Raw genomic sequence first — 25,597 nt, 5'->3', positions numbered from 1 at the left:
AGAGAAAGGACTGGAAAGAATGTGAGGGAGATGAGGGAATGGGATGAAATGAGAACTATCATGTGTTTTATTCATGTATCAACTCTCCACAATGAATGTGATCATTATATATTGCAGACATCCATTAATAAAAATAAAAATAAAAATAAAAATATGCAAAATAAAATGCTGCTTCTCATCCTGTTTACTTAGCAAAAACGTTTAGTGATTTTCTTCTTTTTTAAAATTTTGCTTTAGGGGCCGGCGAGATAGCTCAGCGGTCTAAAGCGCCTGCTTAGACAAGCTTAGACAGGTGAAGGGGACTGTGGTTCAATCCCCAGCACCACATGCTGTGCCAGCCCCATGCTCAGGGTGCACTGAGATGGCCAAAAACTAAAAAAATAAATAAATGAAATTTTATTTTATTTTTTAATGAAATTTTATTTTAAATAGAAACTTTCAAAACAAAGGAATAGGTTGTCAATATTTAATACATTGCATATAGTTATCTTTAAATTAGTTACTCTGAGTACAAGACATTGGCATTTCATTGTCCAAAAAGTACTAATACAAACCTTTATTTCAACCAAGGAATGGGTAGAGAAAGATGTGGTCTTTTTATACAATGGAGTACTACTCAGCTATAAAGAAGGATAAACTGGAGTGCAGTGATTTTCATTTGATATTGTATAAGATTTGAGATTTGGAAAAGTAGTAGTCAACCTCAAGAGTGACATGTTTTGTGTCCTCAGTAAAGCACCTCTGATTTACTATGTCTGGCTGACAGAGATCTTTTACATTTTCTTTCAGGGACGAGTGGAATTTTGTCTTGCTTCTGGTTTATTTCTACAATCTACGTGGTTGTGAAAGTTGATTAAAGAATTTCTCAAAATGCCCCCCGGAACATCATCCTTGATTTTGAATATCTACGTATCTCTAAGAGCATCTATGGAGACACATATGTACGCTCCTAATTATATACAGTTCAAGTGTACATCAATGTGGAATGTCATTGTATGACTTCTGATTGTATGATTGATTGTATGAAAGAAAGCAAAAATAGATTTCTTCAAAGTCAGAGTTTTTCAAAAAAAATAAAGGGATTTAATTTAGAGTAGTTAGATTAAAGGAGGCACATTTCTTTTAAAAATTAAAGTTGAATACATTGGGTCTTCATATGAAAATTTTTTCTCCCTTTTTCTTTCTTGTATTGTTCAGAGCATCTGATTTCTTCATCAGAAAAATAGTTCCTATCAAATGAATCTTATGTAAAATAGACACTTTTTGAACTGAACGTTAAACAACCTTTTTCACTTTTGTATCTAAGTAATCGTTTTAAAATGTACATTGTTGGGGGCTTGTGGGTTAGCTCAGTTGTTTAAAGCACCTGCTTGGGCAAACTCAGCCAGGCACAGGGTACTGCAGTACAATCCCCAGCTCCACATGCCACATGAGACCCCCCCTTAAGGCAGCCTGAGCCAACCAAAAAAAAAATCCTAAAACGTACATTGTTTAACACAGAAGTTTTGACATATCAGATAGTGCTGTCTTACCCTCTAGTTAAGCCTGCCTATTCCTGTTTATTGGTGGCCTATTTCTGTTTGCTGTCCTTAGGTGGCTGAGAATGTCCAACACTGATGTGGTAATGTGTAGATAACAAATCCTTGCAGTCAGTTGGCTTGGATTTATTTGCTTTGACTTAACAACAGTCAGATGTTAAAATTTCGAAAATGTGGGAAATTTGTATTGCAGATATTCATCCACTTTGCAGTTTTGTGAGAAGCAGACATGAAATCATATGTTCTCTGTGATAAATTTTATTGAAAAATACTAGTTTCACATGGGAAAACATTTGTAAAGTGTCTATACATGCCTTTTATTCTTGGACATTCTCAAAGCTACTGTGAAACTGAGGAGTATTTGTTTCTGTGTGTAAGCTCCAAGAGATCTTGTTGTCCTTGCCGGGCAGATTGAAATAAGCCGGGAAAGGGTCATAGAGCTGAGTTCTGACAGAGACACAGAGAGGAAGAGTTGTCAGGTTGCTTTACAGAGAAAAGAGTTCACTAACCACTAGGAGCCTTTTGTCTGTATATGAGGGGTTAGGGCTCTGGGTGATGGCAAATTGGCCTGAGGCCTAGTATAGGGCCATAGAAGCAAGAATAGCTACAGAAGGCCAGAAAAAGTTTACTGAGTGTAGAATTCTCAGATTCCTCAATTGTCTTCTGCAGTCTTATAATACAGGGCTGGGCCCTTAACCCTGCCTGAGAGAGAGGAAAACTGCTATCCTGGGGCTCATTGGAACCCATTCCATTCCCCTCAGAATACTCTGTAGTAAGCAGTGAGATATTGAACTTCAGGGAACTCTTTTTTTTTCCTACCAGATTGGCTGATTGATAGTTTTATTGGAGCCCCTAAGTCTATTTATTTGCCTTCATAGTAGTACTTTGCTAGAGAGGCAGATTTAATTCTTCAGCAGAGAAAACTTAGTGCCTGGATGGCATTCATCGAATAAGAAGAAGGCAGCCACATACAGGTCTCACGGCAGCCATCTTTGAACATCTTGAAAGTATGTATAAATTGCTGTTTAGCTTGCTTTTCTGAGTGAAAAGTGAAGAAGAGCACTTTACTTGGATTGAAATGGGGCTGACTAGCTCCCTGAGACTCCTAGTTTGGGTCCATGAATAACACTTTGGAAGCATGAAGCATGCAATTCTTTGCACCACTACTGATGTGACTAACAGAAGAGGAGCTACTTAGTAGGTCAAGTATTTCAACTCAGGAAGAACTAGGAGCTCTTAAATTTTAGACATATTTGCCCATCTCCTCTTTGTGTACTGCTTCATATATTATGGCTGTGTTCAGTGTATAACTTTTTATGAAACCAGGGCTTGAGGGAGTACAATCCTGCTCTTCTGTTTTTATACTCTGCTGAGGAGGAATAGAATTGAGGGGGGATGTGAGGAACTAGGCCAGACTGAGCTGAGGTATGATGAGGAAAGTGTCCTGGGCCAGAGCACTACATGGCAGGGGCTAAAGCCCAGTGAAGATGACAGGGTACTTCTGTTTCCTAAAACAAAGGCCCATCTTCCCACTCAAATCTTATTGCCTTAGAAATATAGCTGGTTATGTGAAAGCTTCGTGGTCAGTTCACTCCATGTTCTTTCTCTGCTACCCTCTCCCTCACCTTGAAATCCTTTTTGTTTATAGAGGACCAGGCCAATGTTTGTCTTTCAGCAAGCCCTTCCTGATGCCAACCCCTCCACCCCGCTGTGTATTCCCTATATTGGAATATGATTATGAGAACCTATATATTCATTTTGACCCTGTAGTGTAGTAAGTTGTTTCTGTTCTGCTTTTTCATTCAAGCAAAAGGGATTGGAAATGTGCTTCTCTCACTGTGGTCTCAAAGAGCATAGGAACCAGATACACACATTAAGTTAATTTTAATTAGCATGTTTCTCAAGAATACCAATGACAATTTACAGCACCTATTTAAGAAACACAAATATTACTAAATAATACTTAGTTAAATCACAAACATAGATCTCTCTGCATTGTCCAAGCAGGAGTCCGATATTCCTGTCCAGCAACAACAAAAACTCATTGTAACCACTTTAGAAAGGATCCAACTATAGTCAACCAATATATGAAACCTCAGCCTGGAGTACAGTCTCTGGGATTACTGGCCTAGGTAACAATATAGAGTCACAAATAGGATTTGATTGGGGCATGATGGGGTTTCTCTTCTTGCTGAGAGGAGGAGAACAATATCCACCCCTTTTGTGCACCTGAAGGTAAGTTGTGCCAATGGGAACTTGGCCCCAGGATTGGAGTTAGATAATCCTTTAAAAAGGCACTTTTAAATTACAAATACTATTTTAAAAGGAAATGTTTAAATTGAAAATGTAAAGATTGTCTGAGTGTGTTTTTTCTATTCTCAGTCTCAAAGTAGCACATAAAATTTGTTATTAAAGGCAGTTTAATGATTTAATAAGGGTGTGTATATAATATAGTTTTCTCATTGTAATCTTTTTGTTTTGAAAATATAATAAAATTATCTCATAGTTCTCTTTTGTCAGTTGCAATTATCACTGATCTACAACTAGAATTCTCAAACACCTTAGCCACAACCCTGAGGAGTCATGGGATTCACCCATCCATGCCCCACTGTGGTCCCTCAGACAACCAAACAAAGAGACAAAACTAGAGTAGCCCTTTTCCTGGGCTTTCAAGCTGCTCTGGGGGGGGCAGGAATAGTCACAATGTGGATCTGCTGAGTGCAAATCCTGTCACGTCACAGTCAGGCACTGGCTAAGGCTGGGTCTTGAAAGTGCAGCATTCTTTTCATCCAGCAAAGAGGACTCCAACAGTCTATACAGAGGTCCTTGCTTCTTCATGAGGAAAGGAGTATCTTCTTTTATTTGCATTCTGTCCATTCAGTTCATGGAAAACAAGCATACAGGTGCCAGGGGTGTTCTGGAGAACTGCCAGTGAGGACTTCAGCCAAGATGGTTGGTTCATATTTATGACCAGTCACATCAGAATAAGCTCCTGCCTATAATAGGCTGTATCAGGGATTTAAGGAATGAAAGGCACCACTTCCTGCTAGCTCACCTTCGAGCCATCTTACATATCTTGTAGTACACACTTGAAAAAAAAGTTTTTAAATACAAATGTACTATGTTCTATTTCAGAAACTGACCAAGGTTTTGGTCTCACATGGAATCTGCATGCATTTAATTAACTAACTTTACATGTACATCTAATACTTTAGAATAACGTTATCTACGAACACACACAATCTAATACCTAGCACCTTATCTCCAAGAACATTTACACTTTATATACAGGTAGAGCTCACATTCACAAGAATTACTACAAAAGTTTCACATCACTGAAACAGGACAAAAATACCAAACTTTTAACGTTAGAAGTTGTAACGCAGATGAAGAGGGGGAAAGCCACTCATGTTTGAAGCACCGAACTAAGACCAATCTTGTTTTTGACTATGTTTTAGACACAGGAATCAATCCCTACAAAGCAAACCTCCTATGAGTGTCCAAGTTACTGTGGTTTCCCCTTGGTGTGTATACTCTGACATATGGAGGCTTGGAGAAGCAATGATGGACATACCTAACTCTGGTCGGCAACCTTCAATTGCCTTGAGGATTGTTATCCTACTTGTCAAAGAGCAGTGAACTGGCCAGTGATGTAGCAGTCAGGGGCCAAGTTCAGTGGATTTTGTCTGTCCTATTTCTTCAGCCAGTTTTGTTGCTTACAGCAGAAACGTGCTGTAAGCAAGCTGGGCATCTGCCAGAGACTGTATAGGATTGGAAAGAATGTATGGCAAATGTTCACCTTCCATGCGAGTTTTAGATCATGGGCTGCTTTTCCTGCTTTTTCTGTTCCTTCATCCCTAAGCTTGGAGGTGCTTTGAGCTGTCAAGAGCACCAGTCCAACCCCTAGAAACTAAGACAGATAAGGAGGAAGACAGTTAAAGCCATGACTGACCAGACTTCCTCTCCTTATCTTGCCCCTTGGCTAGCAGCCAACTGGTCTTTTAATCCTTTGCTTTAGAAGGAAAAGACATTTTGCTTGAAGAAGCAAATGACAAACTCTTCTGACAACCTGGGGTTTGTCTTCACGAAAAATACAGCAGAAAAAAAAAATAAATAAAAAAAAGAAAAATACAGCAGAAAAGACATTATGAAGTGGACTTTTCCCCCTCAAAATATGTGAGAGTGTAGGGGAGAGAGAAAATTTATAGCTCAGTAGGTTAAATTGTTATTCTGCTTCACTCTACGATCCCAAGTGTTTTATCTTAGAGATTTCAAATTATCAGAGGATGCTTACATTTTTCTCCTCTGAATGTTGTGTTTCAGACACTTAAGATATTTTTGGCTAATTCTAAGAATGAAAGCCTATTTTGTCATGTAAGTTTTTCTCAGGTAGTATGAAAAATTCTTATGAAGTAATTTTACTTAGTTTGATTGGCTAATTATGTACAAAATAAGGCAATGTTAGGCACCTTATAATTTTATAGGTAAAGATTTTTGTGTTTTTGCTGAAATGGTTACATGGTATCTATGGGATTGAATGTGGTTTCATAATGTGTGGAAAAGAATGCTTTTTAGAAATGAGGTGCCTACCTCCTCCTAAATTATGAAATGGCACTTTTCCTTACCTGTTGAATTTGAAGCAGGTATGGAGTCATCGCTAAATTGGATTGGAGTTGGGCAGATAGAAAAGTACCTTGAATGTCTGGTCACACCTACGCTTCAGCTTTTCCTGCTTTCCTGGGCCCCAGGTCCCTGTGAATCTCATAGCTCTGGGTTTGGAAGGGATGGATGGGGAGTAGGTGAGCATGAAGAGCTTCAGGTACAGGCATTCCTGAATGGCCAGCATAGCAAGGGGCAGGGGGTGAGTAGGTAAAGGCAATGGGCAGGTCGGCAGGGAGCTGGCAGCACCCAGGACGTGGCAGCAGCTGGAATTTGTGGTGGCCTAGAGAAGAAGGGCTCTCACATCACCAAAGTCACTGAAGCCCACGGCTTGCTCCTTGCTACTGCTTACCCAAGCTCCTTGTTAGTCAAAGCACCTGCGACTCCTTGGCAAACTAGATGCTCTGCTACTCTTAAGTAAGGAAATCATTCCATTTAAAATCACATCATTTCAAAGTCTGGTTTGTCTGGCCCCTGTACTTTAATGGGAATTTTTACTGCACATATGAAGTGGCCTTGGCAAAAGAATCTATCCTTTAAAAATATTTAGGGAAAACGATTGCACATGAGGACCTATGAAGCTAATGATGTTTTTGTGTGCTTTCAGATTTTCAAATGGAAAAACACTATGTGCAGTAAAACCTCATTAAGTTGATAGTACTTTATTCCAAATAGCAAAAAAAGTTGAAGCAGCTGCTATCTTCAAGCTAACCAGAGGCCCTACTGTTCATTAGGAAGAAAAGGTCATCAAAGCCAAATGCCCTTAGTTTAAAAGTCCTTTTTTCCGGGCATCGTGTTTTCAAAAGGTCTTCACCTTTAAGGAATCCAATTTGCCAAAAGAAAGGACAGAGAATAAAATAAGTAAAAGGGCAACTTTAGAAGGAATTAGTGAGTCTCGGCACCCTAGAGAATGTTATGTGCGCTGTTAGATGGACTTACCACACCGTACAGGCTCTGCTTCCATTCGGATTGGGGATTTTGGCAAACAATTTTCTCTGATAGACTTTGAAAGGGCTGAGCTTTAAAAATAAAACAACAAGTTCAGTTTCAACAAAATGTTGGAAACACTTACAGTTGAAGTTCTTTTTGCTGCCCAGTAGCCATTTCCACTAAAAGGACAGAGTAAAGCTATCTTGAACCCCTTTGGCCATTATAGTCTTGCAAGGCAGTACCCCTCCCTCCACAAGAGGACTGATCACACAAGCTGTTTCCGCACCTGGGTATCCCCTTAAGGACAGGTCATTTTAAGAGTCCAGCAATAAATTGGTATAATAAATTTATGACTATTCACTTGCTTCACAAATTTTGGTAGAAAAATAAATGATTTGTCAGACTGAACTTCCGCCCACATGCCTTGTTTGAGTTACTACCCTGTCCAAATTCATGGAGTTGGAATGAACAGAATTTCCATGGTCATCCTGATTTGACAGCTCAGCTGGATATTACTTGGTTCTATGCCCCTTCTTTTCCTACATCCTGAATATGACAATCCCAAGTTCCCATATTCATAGCCCAAATATACTGCTGTTTATCTCTCCCCCTTGAGAAACTCATGTTGGAATCTGTGAAGAGGAAGCGATAAAAAGAAATATATATATATGATCTGGACATTCATATAAATGAAAATTTGAGTCTTCATAAAGATATAGCAATCACATTAGAATGAGGCTAAACTCTGAATATAGCCATATTTATACAAAACCAGCTGGTTAACTATTTTGTTCAACTAAATACTCTGTTCTCTCCCTCCACCCACATGAACAGTGGATTTCTTCATGGCTGTAGAATTGCTTTAATTTGGATTTCAGGAGGAACAAAACCAGTGACTTAATCATGCTTTGGCTCCACTTATTTGGTCTGTACCCCCTGAAATAGGCATATCATTGCCCAAAGTGGTTTCAGGTTTGAAATGTGAAAAATACTCTTCTGTGTTTACTCTGGGGATAATTTAGATATTTATAAAGAGTTTCCCAAAGGGATACATTTCATCAGCAATAATTAAGATATGTCTGACCTGAATGCTTTGATTTTTGGATTATTTAGGAAAGGTCAGTATTTGTCAGGTATTATAAAATCATCCTGTTATTCCTCGTTGTCTTATATTCTCCCCCATATCTGAAGAGAGCTTAAAAGCTTTAGGAAGAGCCACGGGCCAAAAAGACATGGGTATTGGTAGAGGAAAGAAAATGTTCATCCTGCCTTACTTGTCCCATGTGGATACCCTATTTCTCGCCTAGGAGTTCAGGAACACAAAAGAGAGTCTCCTGATTGGCAGTGTGAGTTTTTCAGAACTTTGACCACTCCTAGTTCATTTTTTCCCCCTGGAAATACTGTCTGATCAAAAGTTTAACCTGAAATAAAACAGAGTAAAGCAAGTGATTGGAAGAGATCTGGAGCATTCTTATGAGCATACTGATTCAGTCACGAGGGGGAAATTGGAAAATAGTTGCATGATTTCCATTTCACTATTATTCAAATAGGAGACAGAAATTATTTTAGAGTCCGCTGATAATTTTCCACTTCCATGGTAAGAGCTCAGTCCTCGCCCATGTATAACCTAGCATTTTTGAGGGAAAAAAGCCAACTGGTTAGCCACAAAGATGTGTTCACAATCTCTCCCTTTGGACTAGCTTCCCATTTCATACAGGTTCTAGAAATGTTCTTGTTCTTGGTATTCTAACTACAGAAGGCCTTTTATTGTAGTTTTCATGATAGTCTTTGCACTAGACTGTCTGGCTCTTCAGTTCACAATTTGGCTCATGCACTCATCAGTCCATTAGGGTCTGCCTCTTGAGCTATGTGGATGATTGGGTCCACTGGGTTTCTTTCACTTGAACATAAACTAAGCCCTGGCTCATAAGCTCCTGACCTGAGGTCCAAATAGTCTTTTAATTCCACAAACATCATCTTCCCTTTCCATCAGAACTAAAGTGTCATGTTCTAGCTCTGGGGAGAAAAGCAGATTGTCAACTATGGGTCCAAAATAGATAACCCTTGTTGCTTTAAGAAATTTAGAGCCAAATAACTTTCTGGGGGAAAATTTTCAGTCAGAATCCTCCAGTTCATGCTTTGAGGGGCACACCTTTAAGCGAAGAACCCAGTTCCTAAGTCTTCCAAGTATTTATCTACCTTGTGGTGGAAAGGGATTCGTGTGCAACAACTTTGCCTGAAATGGTGTGGGTCAGCATTAATGGGAGTGTGGGTGGTCCACTGAAAAAAAAGCTGCTCTTGTTTTCTGTCTTGTGGACAGTGCAAGGTTTGCCTTAGCACTAACTTTAAGCTGAAGTAGCGGAATTGTGAGAGGGAACAATCTTGCCTTCAGTTCCTCTCTCTGAACCAGCTTCACTTCTGGGCACATGTGGGTGGCTATCTTCACCTCTTGAAAGCTTTTTCTTGCAGAACAGCTTCTTCAGCACACTGTGGATTTCCTTCTTGATGGTCTTGTGCATGTACCCATAGATATAGGGGTGAATACAGCACTGCAGGAAGAAAAGCCAGATTATTATAGTGATCACCCACTGGGGCACCTTGGTTTGGACATCCACCCACACGGCCAGGACTGCTAGGAAGCAGTAGGGCCCCAGGGACAGCACATAGGAGAAAATGATGAGGAAGATCACTCTAGCAGCCTTGCACTCATAGCACCTGGGCAGAGGAGGGTGGCTGTTGCTGTTCCGACGGCTTGAGGGGAGGCTTTCTGGGATGCGCACTGCTTCGACATCACCCTCACTGAAATTGATGTCATCCTCACCAAATTCTATGTCATCTTCACCCACATCGATGTTGCACTGATGTACCTCTGCCTGGCCCTTGTCTGCCTTTGAGCTAACACCGACCTGGCTGCCACTGGCCTCTTCGATACACTCACTCAGCTGCACGCCTCCTCCCCTCTTCCCCTTCTTGCCGTTCTTCATGGTTTCCTCTTCCGCCTCTGAGCTGCTCTCCTTGGCCTTGACCTCGCCTTCATCCTGGCCATTGAACTCGCTCTCATCATGGAACTCAACCCTCTCTGCTTCCTCTTCATTCTCGTTCTTCACACGGTCCTTCACCCGCACCCTCAGGCTGCGGCTCTTGCCGTGGTACAGCAGGGCGTGCTGCTGCCGGGCTGCTCCGAACACCACAGAGTAGCAGGCAATCATGACGGTCAGGGGGATGACAATGAAGGACACGACGCTGAGAACCGTGTAGCTAGGGCTGGACCCCCAGATCATGGAGCAGAGGGCATTGCGCTCATCGAAGCCAGCTTGGCCCCAGCCATAGAGTGGGGGTGTGCTCTGCAAGATGGCCACAATCCAGGTGCCATACAGGAGCATGTAACCACGGCGGTTGGTCATCTTGTTTGGGTAGGAGAGAGGGTGAATGATGGACAGGTAGCGATCTATGGACACCACAATTATGGTGTTGACACTGGCAAAGGCAAACAGGTGAGTGAGGCTAACCAGGGCCGTGCAGAAGTGGCTGTTGAGGGGCCAGAAGAGAGGCACAGAGGTGGCCACCACCCAGGGGGCCACAAGAGCAATCTGCAGCAGGTCGGTGACGAGGAGGTTAAAGATGAATCGATTGGTCACCTGCAGCAGCTGCGGCTTGCGCTGCAACACAAGCACCAGGATTATGTTGCCGAAGAAGGAGATGGTTAGGAAGATGAGCAGGACAGTGGAGCGGATGATGCCGTGAGCCAGGCTGATAGGCATTTTGGAAAGGGGTGTGCAAGCCTGCGTGGTGGTGTTTTCCTGCGTGTCGTTGTTGCAGGTGGGTGTCATGACGATGGCGGGTGAAAGAGAGACGGGGCCGACTCAGTGCGGGCACCGGCGGGCAGCGAAGGGGTGCACAGACCGCGCACAGTGTCTATGCTGGGGACGAAAGAGACACGTGGGCGGAGTTAGTCCCTCGGCTGGAAGAGAAGCCTGGGAGGCGCCCAGCAGCGCTGCTGCAGGACACCTCCCTTGTACCCCTGCGCAGTCGCAGCCCCGCTGGTGCGTGTTTTCTGGCTCTATGTCTGTCTCTCCAAGTTTCTGTCTTTCTCTGCTCAGGTCTGATTTCCTCCTGTCTGTGTCTCCTGCCACTGTGTACTCCCACTTAAGGCATCTCTTACTCCGTGTCTCCAGTTAGAGTTTTGGTGTCTTTGGCTCGCTCTGCCACTGCACATGTGTGCGTATGCACTCTGTACCCACCTGTTTACTCGCATAGATCTCCATCTCTTCTGTGTCTCGCAAGGGCATGTCCTACTTCTAGGACCCCGTCTCTGTCTCCCCGTCACCCCATCCTCCTTCAGTGGGTAGCTGTCCCCTTGCCGGTTACTCCCCCTCCAGTTTCTCTTTTCCACCAGCGCACTTTCTCTGGAACCAGGAGCTGTGCCTTCTCCCCTGTTTTCCTCCAAGTCTCTTGGTGTGTGACTGCGTCGTGCAGTTTATGTTGCTCCCCAGGGCTCCCCCCTCAAGCAGTTTCTCTCTTTTGCATTCCTATCTCAGTGGATTTCCCTGAGAGTGGTCCATCTCTGGGAGTCCCTAGCAACCTGTTGGGTATCACTGGCTGTATGAGTGTCTCTGCGAGTGTCTGGGTCATTGTCGGGTCTCATGTGTACACATCTCTCTGCCCCTGCTTCCCCTGTCTCCTCTTGTGCTTTTCCTGCCCAGGTGCTTAAGTTCTGGCTATACCGCTTTGGCTTCGCCTCTTTCTCCCAGGTCTCCAGGACGCTATGCTCGCTAGCTAGGTCGTACCTGTCTCTGGCTCTCTGCTGCTGAAGGTATCTCTTAGGCACGTGCACGCTCTTACTTCTAGTTTTCCTGTCTCTCGCTCTGCCCACCTCGGGACACTTGAAACACGGCACCATCCATCTTTGAGCATGTGCACGCCTCTTGCATCTCTCTATCCTTCTCCCACAACCCCTCACCTCGGGTTTTCTCGGGTTGGGTCTGTCCCTTCGGATCTCTGTGTTCCGTGAACTTTATTTTTGCCATAGAAACCAGCAGCCTCCGTGGCCACCGTGGGCTCTCTGGCGAATTCAGCGTCTAGGTTCTTGGCAGCTGACACGGAGTGGGTGCAGGCGGATGCCTACCCCCCCGACTCAGCATCCTCGCACCCCACTCCAAGTCTGCTGCGGCGTGGGGCTGGGGACAGGGGAGATGCGAGAGGAAGAGCGGGCACCGGTGGCGGGGATTCTTTGAGGGGGAGGACAACGCAGGGACAAAGGGGAGTGAGAGACGGAGAAAGAAAGACTAGAGAAAGTGAGAGACAGAGAGGGAGAGAGTCGGGTGAAAGAAGAATCAACAGAAGCGAGAGAGTGAGCGCTACCGGGAGATAGGAAGAGAGTGGGCCATGCGACAAAGACCTGGAGACCCTCGCGGGACCGAGACCGAGGAGGAGAGACTTGAAAAGCGAGAAAGAATGAGAAAAGCGGGTGGGGAGCAGAGAGAGAAAGAAGAAGGATGGGGGAAAACGCAGGGGACTGGTGGGGCGCACGGGAAAGTGCAAGGGACCGGGAGAAGGGGCCACCCAGCCAGGCGGAGGGCAGGCGGGCCAGGCCGCCAAGCGCAGTCGCACCGTCGGGCTGCCACAGGCCGGCTGTCCTCGAAGCTGGACCTCGGGGCTGGTTGTGCTCGGGGCCACGGGGCTGGAGCCGGGCCGAGCCGAGCTTCTCACTTACCTGTTGCTGCGGGCGGCGTCGCGCTGCAGGCTCCCCGTCCCTCGGGGCTCGTCCGCCGGTCCTGAGCTCTGGCGCCTGCGACTTCGAGCTCCCTCGCACCGGGCGGCCGGATCGTAGAGCGGGACACAGTACCTGTGCCCGCCCGTCCGACCTGCGCGCCGCGCTGCGAGCTCTGAGCGGCGGCGGGGGCGCGCGGCGTCTTAAGGCGGCGCGGTGCCCTCACCTTGCGGGGGCCCCCCCTCGGCCCCCGCCCGCGCCGGTGACGCACGAGGCCACAGGCGCCCAGAGAAGCGGGGCTGGCGGGGGCGGCAGCGGCGCTGGTGGCACTGCAACCGAGTTCGTCCGATGTTCTCGCCTTGCGACCCACTCCTGGCGCCACAAGACTTCACAGGGTGGGGATTGTCACTCGGGCTGATTTTTGAGCAAAGCCCGAGCTTTCCTAGCCCCAGGATTTGGGGCCAGGCTGTGGCCCCAGAGCTGCACAGGCCTTTCCGAGAGAGGGTTTGGGCTCTGGTCCTCACCTCTAAGACCCCTGGAAGTAAGAATTGTCCCTGAGCGCAAAGGAGGAATCGTCACTTTAGCATCAACGATTTTTCAGAAATTTCTTCAGCACCCAGGAAGAGTTAAACAGCAGAGTCTTTTGTGTAGGTTTTGGGAGCATTTCATAGATGACAGGCTGCGTTATTCTCTCCATGGTATGATTTGATTGAAGCCTTCCTGTCTTTAACACTCTCTGTCTGTCTGTCTGTCTGTCTGTCTGTCTGTCTGTCTTTCCCTCTCAGCTATTTACATAGAGGATACAACGGAATGGTTACTGCTTCCCCAGCTTTAGAAATATTGCTAATATCTTCATTTTATAGAGTCAGAAGCAGAAGCGAAGAGAGATTACCCTCCTTGTCCAAGTTCAAATAAAGAGTGCACTAAGCATTTGTTCTCCCTCCCGTTTGGATTGGGTGCTTGTCCTATATCAGGCCTGGGAAGGCACCAGGGCTCAACGTGGCCCCTTCCCAGCTGCACCCTATACCCCAGCACAGGGAAGGGTCTGGGCAGGTGTCCCAGATCAGGGATCATTTACTTTGGGTTTCCAAGCGCTGAGAGGAGAGTGGGAGAAAGGCGTTCTGTGAGGAGGTAAGGTCGCAGAGAGAGGCTCAGAAGCTTGCTGCAGGCCTAGGCTGGGAAGATAAGAATGATTGCAGTCTGCTGTGCAGGGACAGATGCTGAGAGGGCTCCAGTGCCAATCTGGAGACTTTGGGCTTCAGGCTGAAATCCTTGGAGGGCTGTGGAAGATCTGTTTTGTTATGAACAATTTCAAAGGTGCATTAGTCTAAGGAGCACAAATAAATAAACACCCAGCGTGCTCCCATTACTCAACCTGAACAATGACATATTTTGGCATTCTTATTCACTGATGATTTTACATAGAGCAAACGTGAGGAGGTTTCTGTTTCTCTGGAGTCTCCCAGCAGGGCAAGGGGTGGGGCCAATGGGGTGTTGGGTGGAGAAAGCAGAAGGGAAGCTGTAGCCAGACAGGCAAGAAGGGTCCAAACAGGCCACACAGAGGGGGTCAGAGCAGAGACATAAATAGGGCCCAAGCCAATGATGACCAGGAGCAAAGGCCTGGAGGTGTTGAGCATAGTACAAGCTGAGCACAGGGTGCTGAGTTGGTGCCAGTTCCCATCTTCATTCCCATCTCCTGTCTCTGAGGCTGGGGACATGAAGCAGGTGTATCTTCAGGTCCCAAGATGCCCTTTGGTTTCCGATCCTGCACTTACTCTTTAGATCATTTGTCTTCTTCTTCTTTTTTTCCTCTGCTAGTCCTGATTTTATCTTCCCAAGGTTGAATGGTAAGAACCTGGTCATTTTTCCTGGAGACAGTTTCCATGATAATCACTCACAGTTATTAATTCCCAGCCTCGTGTTGGCCATGGCGCAGAATCCTGGGCGGCATGCACTGTTGGGCAGCAGTGGGTTCAGGCTCCATGATGATTGCACAGTCACTTGGGAGACTGTCAGGCTGTTAGAAGCAGCGAGAGATGAAGTCCGGACCTTCCTGACCTCTTTCCCTTTCTTCATGGTTCAGAGAGTGCCCTAGACTGCCTGAATCTAGCAGAGGATAAAATAAAACCTCTAGATACTTGTCAAAGGTGGCTGCCTCAGAAGGAAGGGCCATGGAGGCTGCAGCTGCAGTAAGCAGTGGGCACCGGTGGTTGCTACAGGGTTGGTGGGGTATGGGAGGGTCTGGATAGCAGGAGGCTTCTACAGGTGAGAGCGTGGTGTTTTGCTTGCAGAGACGCTAAGAAAGCCAGGAAAGTGCTGTGAAAGAAGGGCAAGACATTTTTCTCTACAGGGAGAGGTTTGAAGGCAGCAGTTAAATATCAGGTACCTTTCTCTGGTACCCTTCAGTCTAAACTGAGCTGATATCCTTGAACTCTTTCCTTCCCCTTCCCTTTCCCCTTCGCCTTCCCCTTCCCTCTCCTCCCCTTCCTCTCTTTCCTTTCTCCTTCCTTTCTCTTCCCTTATCCTTCCTCCCCTCCCTCCCCTCTCCTTTTCCTCCCTTCCCTCCCCTTCCCCTCTCCTCCCTTTTCTTCCCTTCACTGTCCTTCTTTCCCCTTCTCTTCCTCTTTCCATCCCTCCCTCCTTAATCCCCATTTTTTTGCTCTTTCTTTTTTGAAGTACTCAAAATTGAACCCAGAGCCTTCACAATAAGCTATATACAAAACCCTTTTACTTTTTATTAAAACTTTTTTTATGTATTTGGTACAGGCTCTACAGGGTATACAGGGTCTCACCCTGTACTCCTAGATGGAACTCATAGTGATCCTGTTTTCAACCTCCCAAGTGCTCGGATTACAGGAGTGTGCCACCACGCCCAGTCTCAATCAGTCTCAGCATGGCCCAGGCCAGTAAGGCACTCCAGGATCAAACTGGATGCTGCACTCTGCCTAAGCAGATGCTTTAGTCCACTGAGCTATCTGGCCAGCCCTGTTACTTTAAAAAAATATTTTATTTTTTATTCATCTTTATGAGAAGATAAAATAGCAGTGAAACAGTTTCAAAATAGGCTAGTATGATGATTACAATAATTAATACATTGCATATTGTTGTCTTCGTATCAGGCATTTAGAGAACAAGATGCAGGCATGATATCTTGTCTAAATAATATTAGTGCAAACTTATTCTCAATGAACTAAGAGAAAGTAGCTGTATATCTATCCTAACTCTCTTGTGTGTAGGCCAATCTCCCTCATGAACGTAGATGCAAAAGTCCTCAATAAAATCCTAGCAAATAGAATACAGCAAATCACTAAGAAGATTATACACCATGACCTCTTACTTTTTATTTTGAGACAGGGTCCTGCTAAGTAGCTAAATTACCCAGGCTGTGTTCAAACTTGCAGTTTTCCTGCCTAGGCCTCTCACAGTGCTGGGATTCTAGATTTAGGCTACCAGTACAGGCTGTTGTTGAATTTTAAAGACACCTAAGCAGTAACTCCCTAACTGGGAGCTCCCACGGGGAATGTGGGTTTGACTTCCAGCCTTGCAGATTCTGGCTTTGATGGCTAGGAAGAGCTATTTATTTATTTATTTATTTTTGAGACAAGGTCTCACCATTTAGTTCAGACTGGCCCAGACTCACTGTGCAGTCTAGAGTGGCCTCGACCTTGTGGCACTCTTTCTGCCTCAGCCTGCCAAGTGCTGGGATTACAGGTGTATGCCACCATGCCTTGGAGGTCCTTTGGGATGAGATGAGGAAAACATGGCATGATGGTTCAATAATTCACCAGTTCCCTCAAACAAACATCACCATTCAGAAATAAAAGCCTGCACTAAAAAAGGCATCAGATTATTTTCCTATTTTTCTAATTCAGTGGCAGCCGAGGAAAGCAGTGCAAGACAAGAAGCCACTAACAAGAAAGAGTCCCAGGACCAGAGGACAATCACAAGTTGTGTCCCAGCTGATATACCAAGAACCAGAGGAGGGAAGTTGGAAGCCTTTGACCCAGTCAGGCATTCATTCTAGTCACTGACTTGGTTGTTGTTGTGGTGGTGGTGCTTTGGGGATTAAACCCAGAAACTCACACATGGTAAGCAAGTGCGGAACCACTGGACCTCACTTCCATGCCTGACACTGACATTTCTGAAGAATATTGGCCAATTATATTATGGAACTTCTTTTCTTTTTCCACTGTGCTATGTCCCCAGTCCTAGTTACTTATTCTATCAATAGGTGCAGAGGCCCTTGAGTGCCTGCCGCATTCCAGGCATGAGGCTTTACTTTATTACATTTAAGTGTTGAGGAAACTATGAGTTAAGGGTTGATACTATAGCTTTAAAGTCCAAGACACCATATGTACCATTAACAAAGAAAAACAATCCTAAGCAAACTTAATCATCATCCTTCTGCTGGCAAGATACCCATTGATTTCAAAGATGCTGAAATGTGAAAAGAACATACACTTTAGAGTCAGTGTAAGACAGTGCCACCCCTGTCCTTGGAGACAGGTTAAGCAACTTATGCAAAATCACACTGCAAGTGATTTTGACGGTAAGTGTGATTACCGTCAAGAGTTAAAACCTTTCTCTCTGGTTCCAAAGCATGATTATTTCCTCTGCTGCTTTAAGGGGGTGTCCAGAGGCCAGACAGGATTCCTTACTACTTAGCCCTGATAAAGTTTGTGAAAATGATGAATGAGGACTAGGGTTTGCTAGGATTGTGGGAATGCAGTTTGAGACAAATGTAGTTGCAACAGTCATGGCTTCTTCTCTTTGTAGCACACATGGTTCTCATGGATGGTGAAATCACTAAATCAGTCAGTTCCAAGTCACACTCCTTCCTGCTTAGCTAGTTCAGACCATATCAGGGGGAAAATAGATGGTTTTGCTCTGGAGAGGCTGTCCACGGGGTGGTCTTAACATTTTTAGTGTTATGAAGTCTCTGATAGTATTCACTTTAGGCCAATCTCTAGAGGTGGTGCTTGCAAAACTCAACAGAAATGACGTATTATTTGGGTGTGAGTTAATATGACCCATTCAGTGGGCCTGGGTGCTACAGAGGGTCTGGATTCCAAAACTAAATATGTCCAAATAAATTATTTTGGGAGAAAAAACCATCAGAAAATACGAGTAACTTTGAATTTAAAATGATGAGAAGAAGGGTTGATTTCTGTTTTAATGCCATGACTAACTTGCTATGTGACTTTGGGAATATCCCATCCTTCTGTTGATCTCAGTTCTTAGTCCACTAAATAAATCTGGCTGAGGGGGCAGTAGGAACTAAGATGTTCAGTAATCTCTAAGGATCCTGTCTGTTTATGATGTTTCATCCCCTCTACTTTCTAGCTAGCTATTACGAAAACTCTTAAAGCAAATCTGACCCAAGTATTAAAAAATATTGTGAGCTAAACTTTGCTCCTATCTGTGAAAGAGTCACAGGAATTAGACTTGCCTTTCTACTATAAACAATTTAAAAGGCAGACAAAATGTATAAAATAATGAGTGTCAGACGTTGGAAAATATGTCTCATGGGACACTGATCTTTAAGAAAAGAAGAACAAATAGGACAAGCCCTGATATTGTCCGAGTTTACTACTAGAGAAAATCTCCAGAGCTCTATAGGGAGGGGCAACCCATGTTGACCATGGAAGTCTGCTTAAATTGAAGGGACAAATTTCAAAATTCAAGGGGGTCAGGGTGGCCAAAATTTTCAGGGTAAAGTACCAGAGAGGTGCTCCCCAGAGATAAAGCACTGGTGCTCTGAAAAATGTGCCCCTCAAGTCTTTGGCTAAGTACTTGTATCATGCATGTGCTGATACAAGGCTGAGGAATGAACCACTCAACAGAGGTAGGAGGAATGAATTGCGGAATTCACACAAAGCTGGGAATAGTTCACTTTCCCAGCACACAGACACACACACAGAGAGAGAGAGAGAGAGAGAGAGAGAGAGAGAGAGAGAGAGAGAGAGAGATCATGATTATTTTCAGGACATCAAATGGAATCCTCAGACGAGGATTGCCTTAGTAGTAGATATCAATTCATCTTCATGTAAAGTTTGCCTTCAACAGTTCCAATTGTTTCCGAGTGACTTTACTGCAATTCAGAGCAAAGCCTAACCATACTTAAAGGAGTACAGAAATATTCAGCACTCAATGAAGTAAAATTCATAGAGCTTCACATCTAATAAAACATCACAAGGTATCTAAAGCAGGAAAATATGCCCCACAATGAAAAGAAAATCCTTAAATAAAAAATCAACATAGGTTACATAATTAATTAGAAGACAAGGATATATATATATATATATATATATATATATATATATATTTTTTTTTTTTTGGTGGAACTGGGGATTGAACTCAGGCCCTTGCTCTTGCCAGGGAAGCGCTTATTCCACTGAGCCATCTCCCTGGCCCCCAGAAGACAAGGACATTAAGAAGGCATTTAAATAAATATACCTCATATGTTCAAGAGAGTAGAGGAGGTTATGGGCATGTTACAGAGAAACATTAACAGGCTCAAACCTTCTAGAGATCAGAAATATAATGTTGGGGGCCGGGGAGATGGCTCAGTGGAATAAGTGCTTCCCTGGCAAGCGCAAGGGCCTGAGTTCAATCCCTGGTTCCACAAAAAAAAAGAAATATAATGTTGGATATATAGATACATTAGATATAACATGCTAGACTGCAGAAGAAAAATTTAGTGAACTTGAAGACAAACCAATAAAACTGTACGAAGAGAAATGGAGCTGGGGACACAGAATCAAGCAATAGTGGCTGAAACTATCCATTCCAAAAGCAGTGCATGAAATTGACACTTCCACTGAGTCCTCACCAAATATATCATGACTTATGGAGAAACTATGAGCAGTAAGAGATGTTTTGGCAGTTCTTTTGCTGAAATTTTGTTCAAGTTTTTTGATATATAGGTTTATAGCTTTTATTACATGTGGGAATGGAAAGTATAGAGACTACATGTGTTGGAAAATAGTTCAGAACTGCTGTGATGAAAACTGAGTTTGTTTCAAAACAGTTTATTTAGACATTTGGTTATATTTTCTTTGGAAACTGCAATAATTTATATATTTGTATTCTACTTTGAAACTATAACAATATATATGTCTATTTTTAATTTTCCAACAATAAAATAAATATTTTGTTATCTACTTAACAAAGAAAAAGGAAAATAGTTCGGTCAGTTTACAAAATGACCGTGTGACCCAGGTTCTGCACTGAAAAGAAAAAATAATAGAAATGAAAGCTCTTGTCCATACAAAGATGCAGATGTATGCCAATAACATCTCACTTGTAGACTCAAGTACTAGAAATAATTTTTATACCTATCAGTAGATGAATTATATATTCATACATTAGAATAGTACTCATCCAAAAAAGAGAAATGATCTTTAATATATACAACAGTTGGATGAATCTCAAAATAATTATGATGAGTGAGAGAATGCAAACTTCAAATGAGTAATTGTATTATAATTCTGATTATGCAAAGATCCAGAAATTCAAACTCATCTAAAGTGGCATAAAATAGTTCAGTGATTGCCTTGGTGTGAGGGGTGAGAGAGAGGGAGGATGAGTTACAAAGGGTCATTCAGTATCCTTTGAAGGTGATGCACGTATTCATCACCTTGATTATGATGATAGTTTCATAGGTTTATATGTATAACAAAACTCATCAGATTGCATTCTTTAGCTATGTGCAAGCTAATCTATATGTATTTTATCTAAATAAAACTTAAAAAAGGCTCTGAGAGGAAAAATTTCAAAGCCAATGGTCTGTGTGTTTAGGAGTTCATCCCCATGATTGTAACAGTGGATGTCCCCAGATGGTCACCACTAGCATCTCTATCTTCCTCTAGTCAGTCCATCCTTTGATGCTGGTGATCAGTATCCTGGTCCACCTTCCCCTTGGGAAGGGAACGCAACGTGAGTTCCTCCCAAATGCTTACAGAGTTACATCCACCCTCTCATAGCCGACTCCCAGCTCCCACTTACTGAGCATTTCCACCTGGCTTATCACTTGACCCCTTCCAGATCATTTTGTGACTGATGTGAGAGGTAGGTGCTGCCATTAGCCTTGTTTTACAGATGAAGACCAGAAGGCTTCCACAGGAGCAGTGACTTAGATTTACAGAGATAGGGATGGCTTTTGAATTTAGGACTAACTCCAACTTTCTTTCTTTTTCTTTTTATTTTATTGAGAAACAAATAGCAATGAGACAGTTTCAAAACTGATTAATAGGACAGTTTCAGTAATTAATACATGGTACATTGTTATCTTCTTAGTGGTTATCCATAGTACAAGATGCATACAGGATATCCTGTCCAAACACTATTAGTACAAATTTTTCTTCTCATTGAATTAAGTGAAAGTAGCTGCATATCTATCCTAACTATTCTGTATATACAGATACAAAATGGTCCTTCCTTTGTATCCCCCTTTTTTTGCTTAGTCCTGTCAGAGATAGGTATTTCATTGGCATTTAAATACTATAGGTACATGAATTCAGCCAAACAGTCCAACACAGTCCAGCAGTCCACAATAGTAGTGGGTTGTCCACAGAAGTTGTTGACTTGAGCCTTTCACAGCTCAGCATATTAATATGGCTTTACTTTATATACCTCACTTTTATACTTTTCTGCTGGATGGTTAAGACCAAGATAAAGTAAGACCTGTATAACAAGAAATGTAACTTTTGTATCTGATAAGGTCAGTCAAGTCCCTTCAAGAATTATCTGTAACCCTTTACCGTAGTTTGCAGATTCTTTGTCAGTGTCAGCCATGTGGATGAGTCACAGCCATTGCTTGACCAATGTGCTCTCTGTGAAAGCCTGAGAGAATGTTTTCTCTCCACGTGACTCTCCTTAGGCACACTCTACATCATCGATCACTTTCCTCTGTGGCCTCATAACCCCTTGATCAGAAAATTTGGGACACAACTGAGTTACATGATGTTACAGTACAGGTTCTCCTATGTCCTGAGTCTTCACTGACCTTGAAAGGCTAGGGCCAAAATGTTGGCTGTCCTTGCAGCCCTTCTATTCCTCTAAATTTTGGTCTGCAAACTTAGGTTGTTAACCCTCCAGAAGAGAACCTTGGTTAACTCCAACTTTAAAGCCTGGATGCTGAGCTGCTAACACCGTCTTGCCTCCATATCAAAAAGTTTCTAGATAAGAATGTTATACTGCATCTCATATAATTTTTCATTGCTTTTCTGAGATTGCTATTATTATTTTTTGTCTTGTTGTTTGTGACAAGGTTTTACTCTGTAGTTTGATCTGGCATTGAACTCACTTTCTAGCCCAAGCTGGCCTTGAATTCACAGCAATACTCCCCCACCCCCTGCAAGTGCTGGGATTGTAAGTGTGTGCCGCCAAGCCTGACAAGATGGTTATTATTGATATGCCTTATTTTATAGAAAGCTGAGTGCTTAGAACCTCTCTATTTTTCTTGCAACCATCTGAATAAGCACATGGACAGATCAGAGCTTACTCTGTGCAGCTGCTTGGCTTGTTGTCACCCCAAGGGTGAGAAAGCTCATCTTGGAATGTCACATAATCTTTTTGAGTTGACTCACGCAGAGACTCCTAAGTTTCACTTCTGAGCTGCATGGGTTACAACCATTTTGTAATCTTTCTTCCTATTGTGGAGGGCCTGTGTGGTTAGAACTGACATAGTGCCAATTATTATTGAATATCCAGAGCATCAAGTGTTTCAGATCTCTCATGATTCTGCAGTAAATATCAGGGCCTCCAGAGTTGTCAGAGGCTAGTTGATACTGTGTTTGTCATTGAGGTAAGACATTTGGAAGTTTGTTTCCATAAAATGTGTAAGCTCTGCGACTGATGACAATTAAGAATCAGAAGAGATCCCTTGTGACTGTGGGTTCAGCAGAGAAACGTGTTTCATCAAGGGTGCTCAGGGGATTGACCTGAGCTGTTGATGTGTCCTGTTGGCTATGGAGATGTTACCCAAATGCCTCCAAGTGGAGTCTATGGAATATAGGATAAATTGCCCCAGGGAGGAAAACTCTTCTGCCAGGCTCAGATGGAAGTCTTAAGCCAAACTTTCATGGCTGAGGAAGTGCTTAAGTTTCCGTTTAGAGGAGTGTAAATTGTGGCAGGTTTCTAGAAGATTCTTATGTGATATTCTTCCCAAAGCGTGTTGTATGGTTACAGTGTAGTGCCTGGGGACAGCTTATGCTGGTTTATGGGAGCTGATAGCTGAATTTTCAGGAATTTTATAAGCAATCATTTCAAATTAAGTTACATAAAATGACAATGAAATGAACTGCATTTAAAACAAAGTGATAAACAGTTAAAACATATGAGTTGCTAATTATTTTATTGCTTTTGAGTTCTGTGATCTTACAGTTATTTGTGTCCATTGTATGTGAATGGAGTAAATATGTACATTATGACAGTGAATTGCCACCTACCCTCACCTCCACTGACAGAATGTTGGCTGCTTGAAAACCACAGTGGGAACTGATTCACCATGGAAATCATCCAACAGTACAAAGCAGTATGTGTGTTGTTTCTCTGACAGCCAAACACACTACTGCTCAATGCTTTATTTTGGTAGACTTTTATTGAGATATGATCCACACACACTGCAATTTATCCATTGAAAGTGTACACTTCACTCCTTTTATTTTATTGAGAAACAAATATCAATGAGACACTTTCCAAGCTGATTAATAGGACATTTTCAATAATTAATACATTGCACATTGTTATCTTCTCAGTGGTCATCCACAGCACAAGAAGCAATCAGGACATCCACAGATATGTGTCACCATCACCAGTCAATTTTGGAACACATTTGTGACCTCAACAAGAAACGCTGTAACTACAGCCAATGGCTTCCTATCGATCTACACCTTCTGCCCCTGGAAGCCACCAATCTACTTTCTGACTCTATGAATTTGCTTCTGAACATTTGATAGAAATGGAATCATGAAATATGTGAAGATTTTGTGACTGGCTACTTTTACTGATCACAGTATCTTCAAGGGTCATCTATGTTGTGATGTGCATCAATTTGGTGTATCTTTTTATGACTGAATAATATGTTAGTGTATGGATATACAGAGTGTACCAAAAATGTATACACACTTTATGAAAAGAAATAATAGGATTTTTTCAACAGATGGTGTTATACTCATGTGGGGGACCCTAGAGGATGTTGTATAACACAGAGAACTCACTACACTGTTGGCCCTTAGAGAAGAACTTGACAATGCATGTGCAGCAATTGCAATGACTAAGGTTACCTGAGCAGCAGTTCACCATACTAGTAAGTGTCTGGAAGCTTAGGGCCACCACGTGGAGCACCTCCTGGAATTGTAGAAGCCAACGGTAACTTGTACTAATTTCATAATGTTGCAGTAAATTCAGTATTAAAATATTTATGCAAGGTTTTCTTTTCCTGAAATGTGCATACACTTATTGGCAGACTTTGTATATCCCGTGGCTTATCAACCTGAGTATTAGTGGATATTTGGGTGGTTTGTACCTTTGGCTATTATGAATAGTGCAGCTATATGAATATTCATGTTGAAGTTTTTGTTTTACTGTCTATATTTTATTCTTTTGACGATAGGCTTGAGTAGAATTTCTGGGTAATTTGATAATTCTTTTTAACTTATTGAGGATTCATTCAATAGTTTTCCGTACTGTTGGTGCCATTTTATATGCCTACCTACAGTGTATGGGAGGTCTCATTTCTCCACACCCTCACCAACATTTGTTGGTTTCCTTCTTTTAATTATAGCCATCTTAGTGGTGTGAGGTGCTATCTCATTGTGATTTTGATTTGTCTTTCTGAACTAATGATGTCAAGTGTCTTTTCATGTGCTTATTGCCATTTGTATATCTTCGTTGGAGAATTGTCTATTCAGATCCTTTCGTTGAGCAGTTTTTAAATATCTATAATCCTCAAAATAACTTCAAAAAGTGTGTGTCATGATTCCTGTCTTCCAGTTAGGCAAATTAGACACAAAGAGATTAAGACACTTGCTCAACTTGCACACAGATGGAAATGGAGCTGGGATTTGAATGAATCAGGCCTGCAAACCCATGCTCCCTCTATTATACCACAGTGTTTCCAAGACCCTTGATTTGTCAGCAGATGCTTAGACCAGAGCTCCTGTCCAGTGACTGTCATCCTGAATGAAGCATTCTGGCCTGGGTTCTACTTCTGGTGCTGTCCTGGGTCCTGCATATCTTCATGTCTCAAAGGAGTACTTTAAATTGGCTGACCTTTGCATGATTCAGCTGGTCTAATAGCAGAACTGGCCTTCTCATTCTGGGTGCAAGAGTTCCAAAGATTTGTACAAAGGAGGCTTGATTGCTCGGTGTGTTATTTTGAGTGATTAATGGGATTCTTTTTCTCAGAGCATTATGTTACACTTGCCTACACTGATGCTCACCTGATACTTTTCATCCCACTCACACAGCCTCTCAGCATCTTCCTGCCATTTAATCTAAAGAGCTTAACAAGTTACTACCCAGAGGGGTTGGGTGTTGCCTGGAAACCTGAAGTTTTTACTAGGCTGATTCTCTTTCCATATAAATTTTGAATAAATCAAGACAGATCCCTCAAACAGATTTTGAGAGGCAACTACTGTGTGTACACATCTCTCCCCAAAGAATGTCAGGTTTATTCCTCTGCTTCCTGCATTTTTGTTGTTTATTCAGAATACAACTATGGCCCAGACTCCATTGTGATCTGGTACCATGTCAA

General features: G+C 43.0%; 1 protein-coding gene across 1 annotated transcript; it reads right to left on the bottom strand.

The window, feature by feature from the left end:
- Window positions 1-9,472: 9,472 nt before the first annotated feature.
- On the bottom strand, window positions 9,473-10,957 carry Gpr101 (G protein-coupled receptor 101). Its single transcript, XM_004639360.1, has one exon. The coding sequence runs from the start codon at window positions 10,955-10,957 to the stop codon at window positions 9,473-9,475; it is 1,485 nt and encodes a 494-aa protein (XP_004639417.1).
- Window positions 10,958-25,597: the final 14,640 nt, after the last annotated feature.

Source organism: Octodon degus, unplaced genomic scaffold, assembly GCF_000260255.1.
Source record: "Octodon degus isolate 3935 unplaced genomic scaffold, OctDeg1.0 scaffold00110, whole genome shotgun sequence".
Taxonomy (NCBI): domain Eukaryota; kingdom Metazoa; phylum Chordata; class Mammalia; order Rodentia; family Octodontidae; genus Octodon; species Octodon degus.
This window is presented reverse-complemented; position numbering and strand designations above follow the sequence as displayed.

What these genes read in the sequence shown, in the direction of transcription:
- Gpr101 (XM_004639360.1), bottom strand. Translation starts at nt 10,957, where the DNA reads ATGACACCCACCTGCAACAACGACACGCAGGAAAACACCACCACGCAG.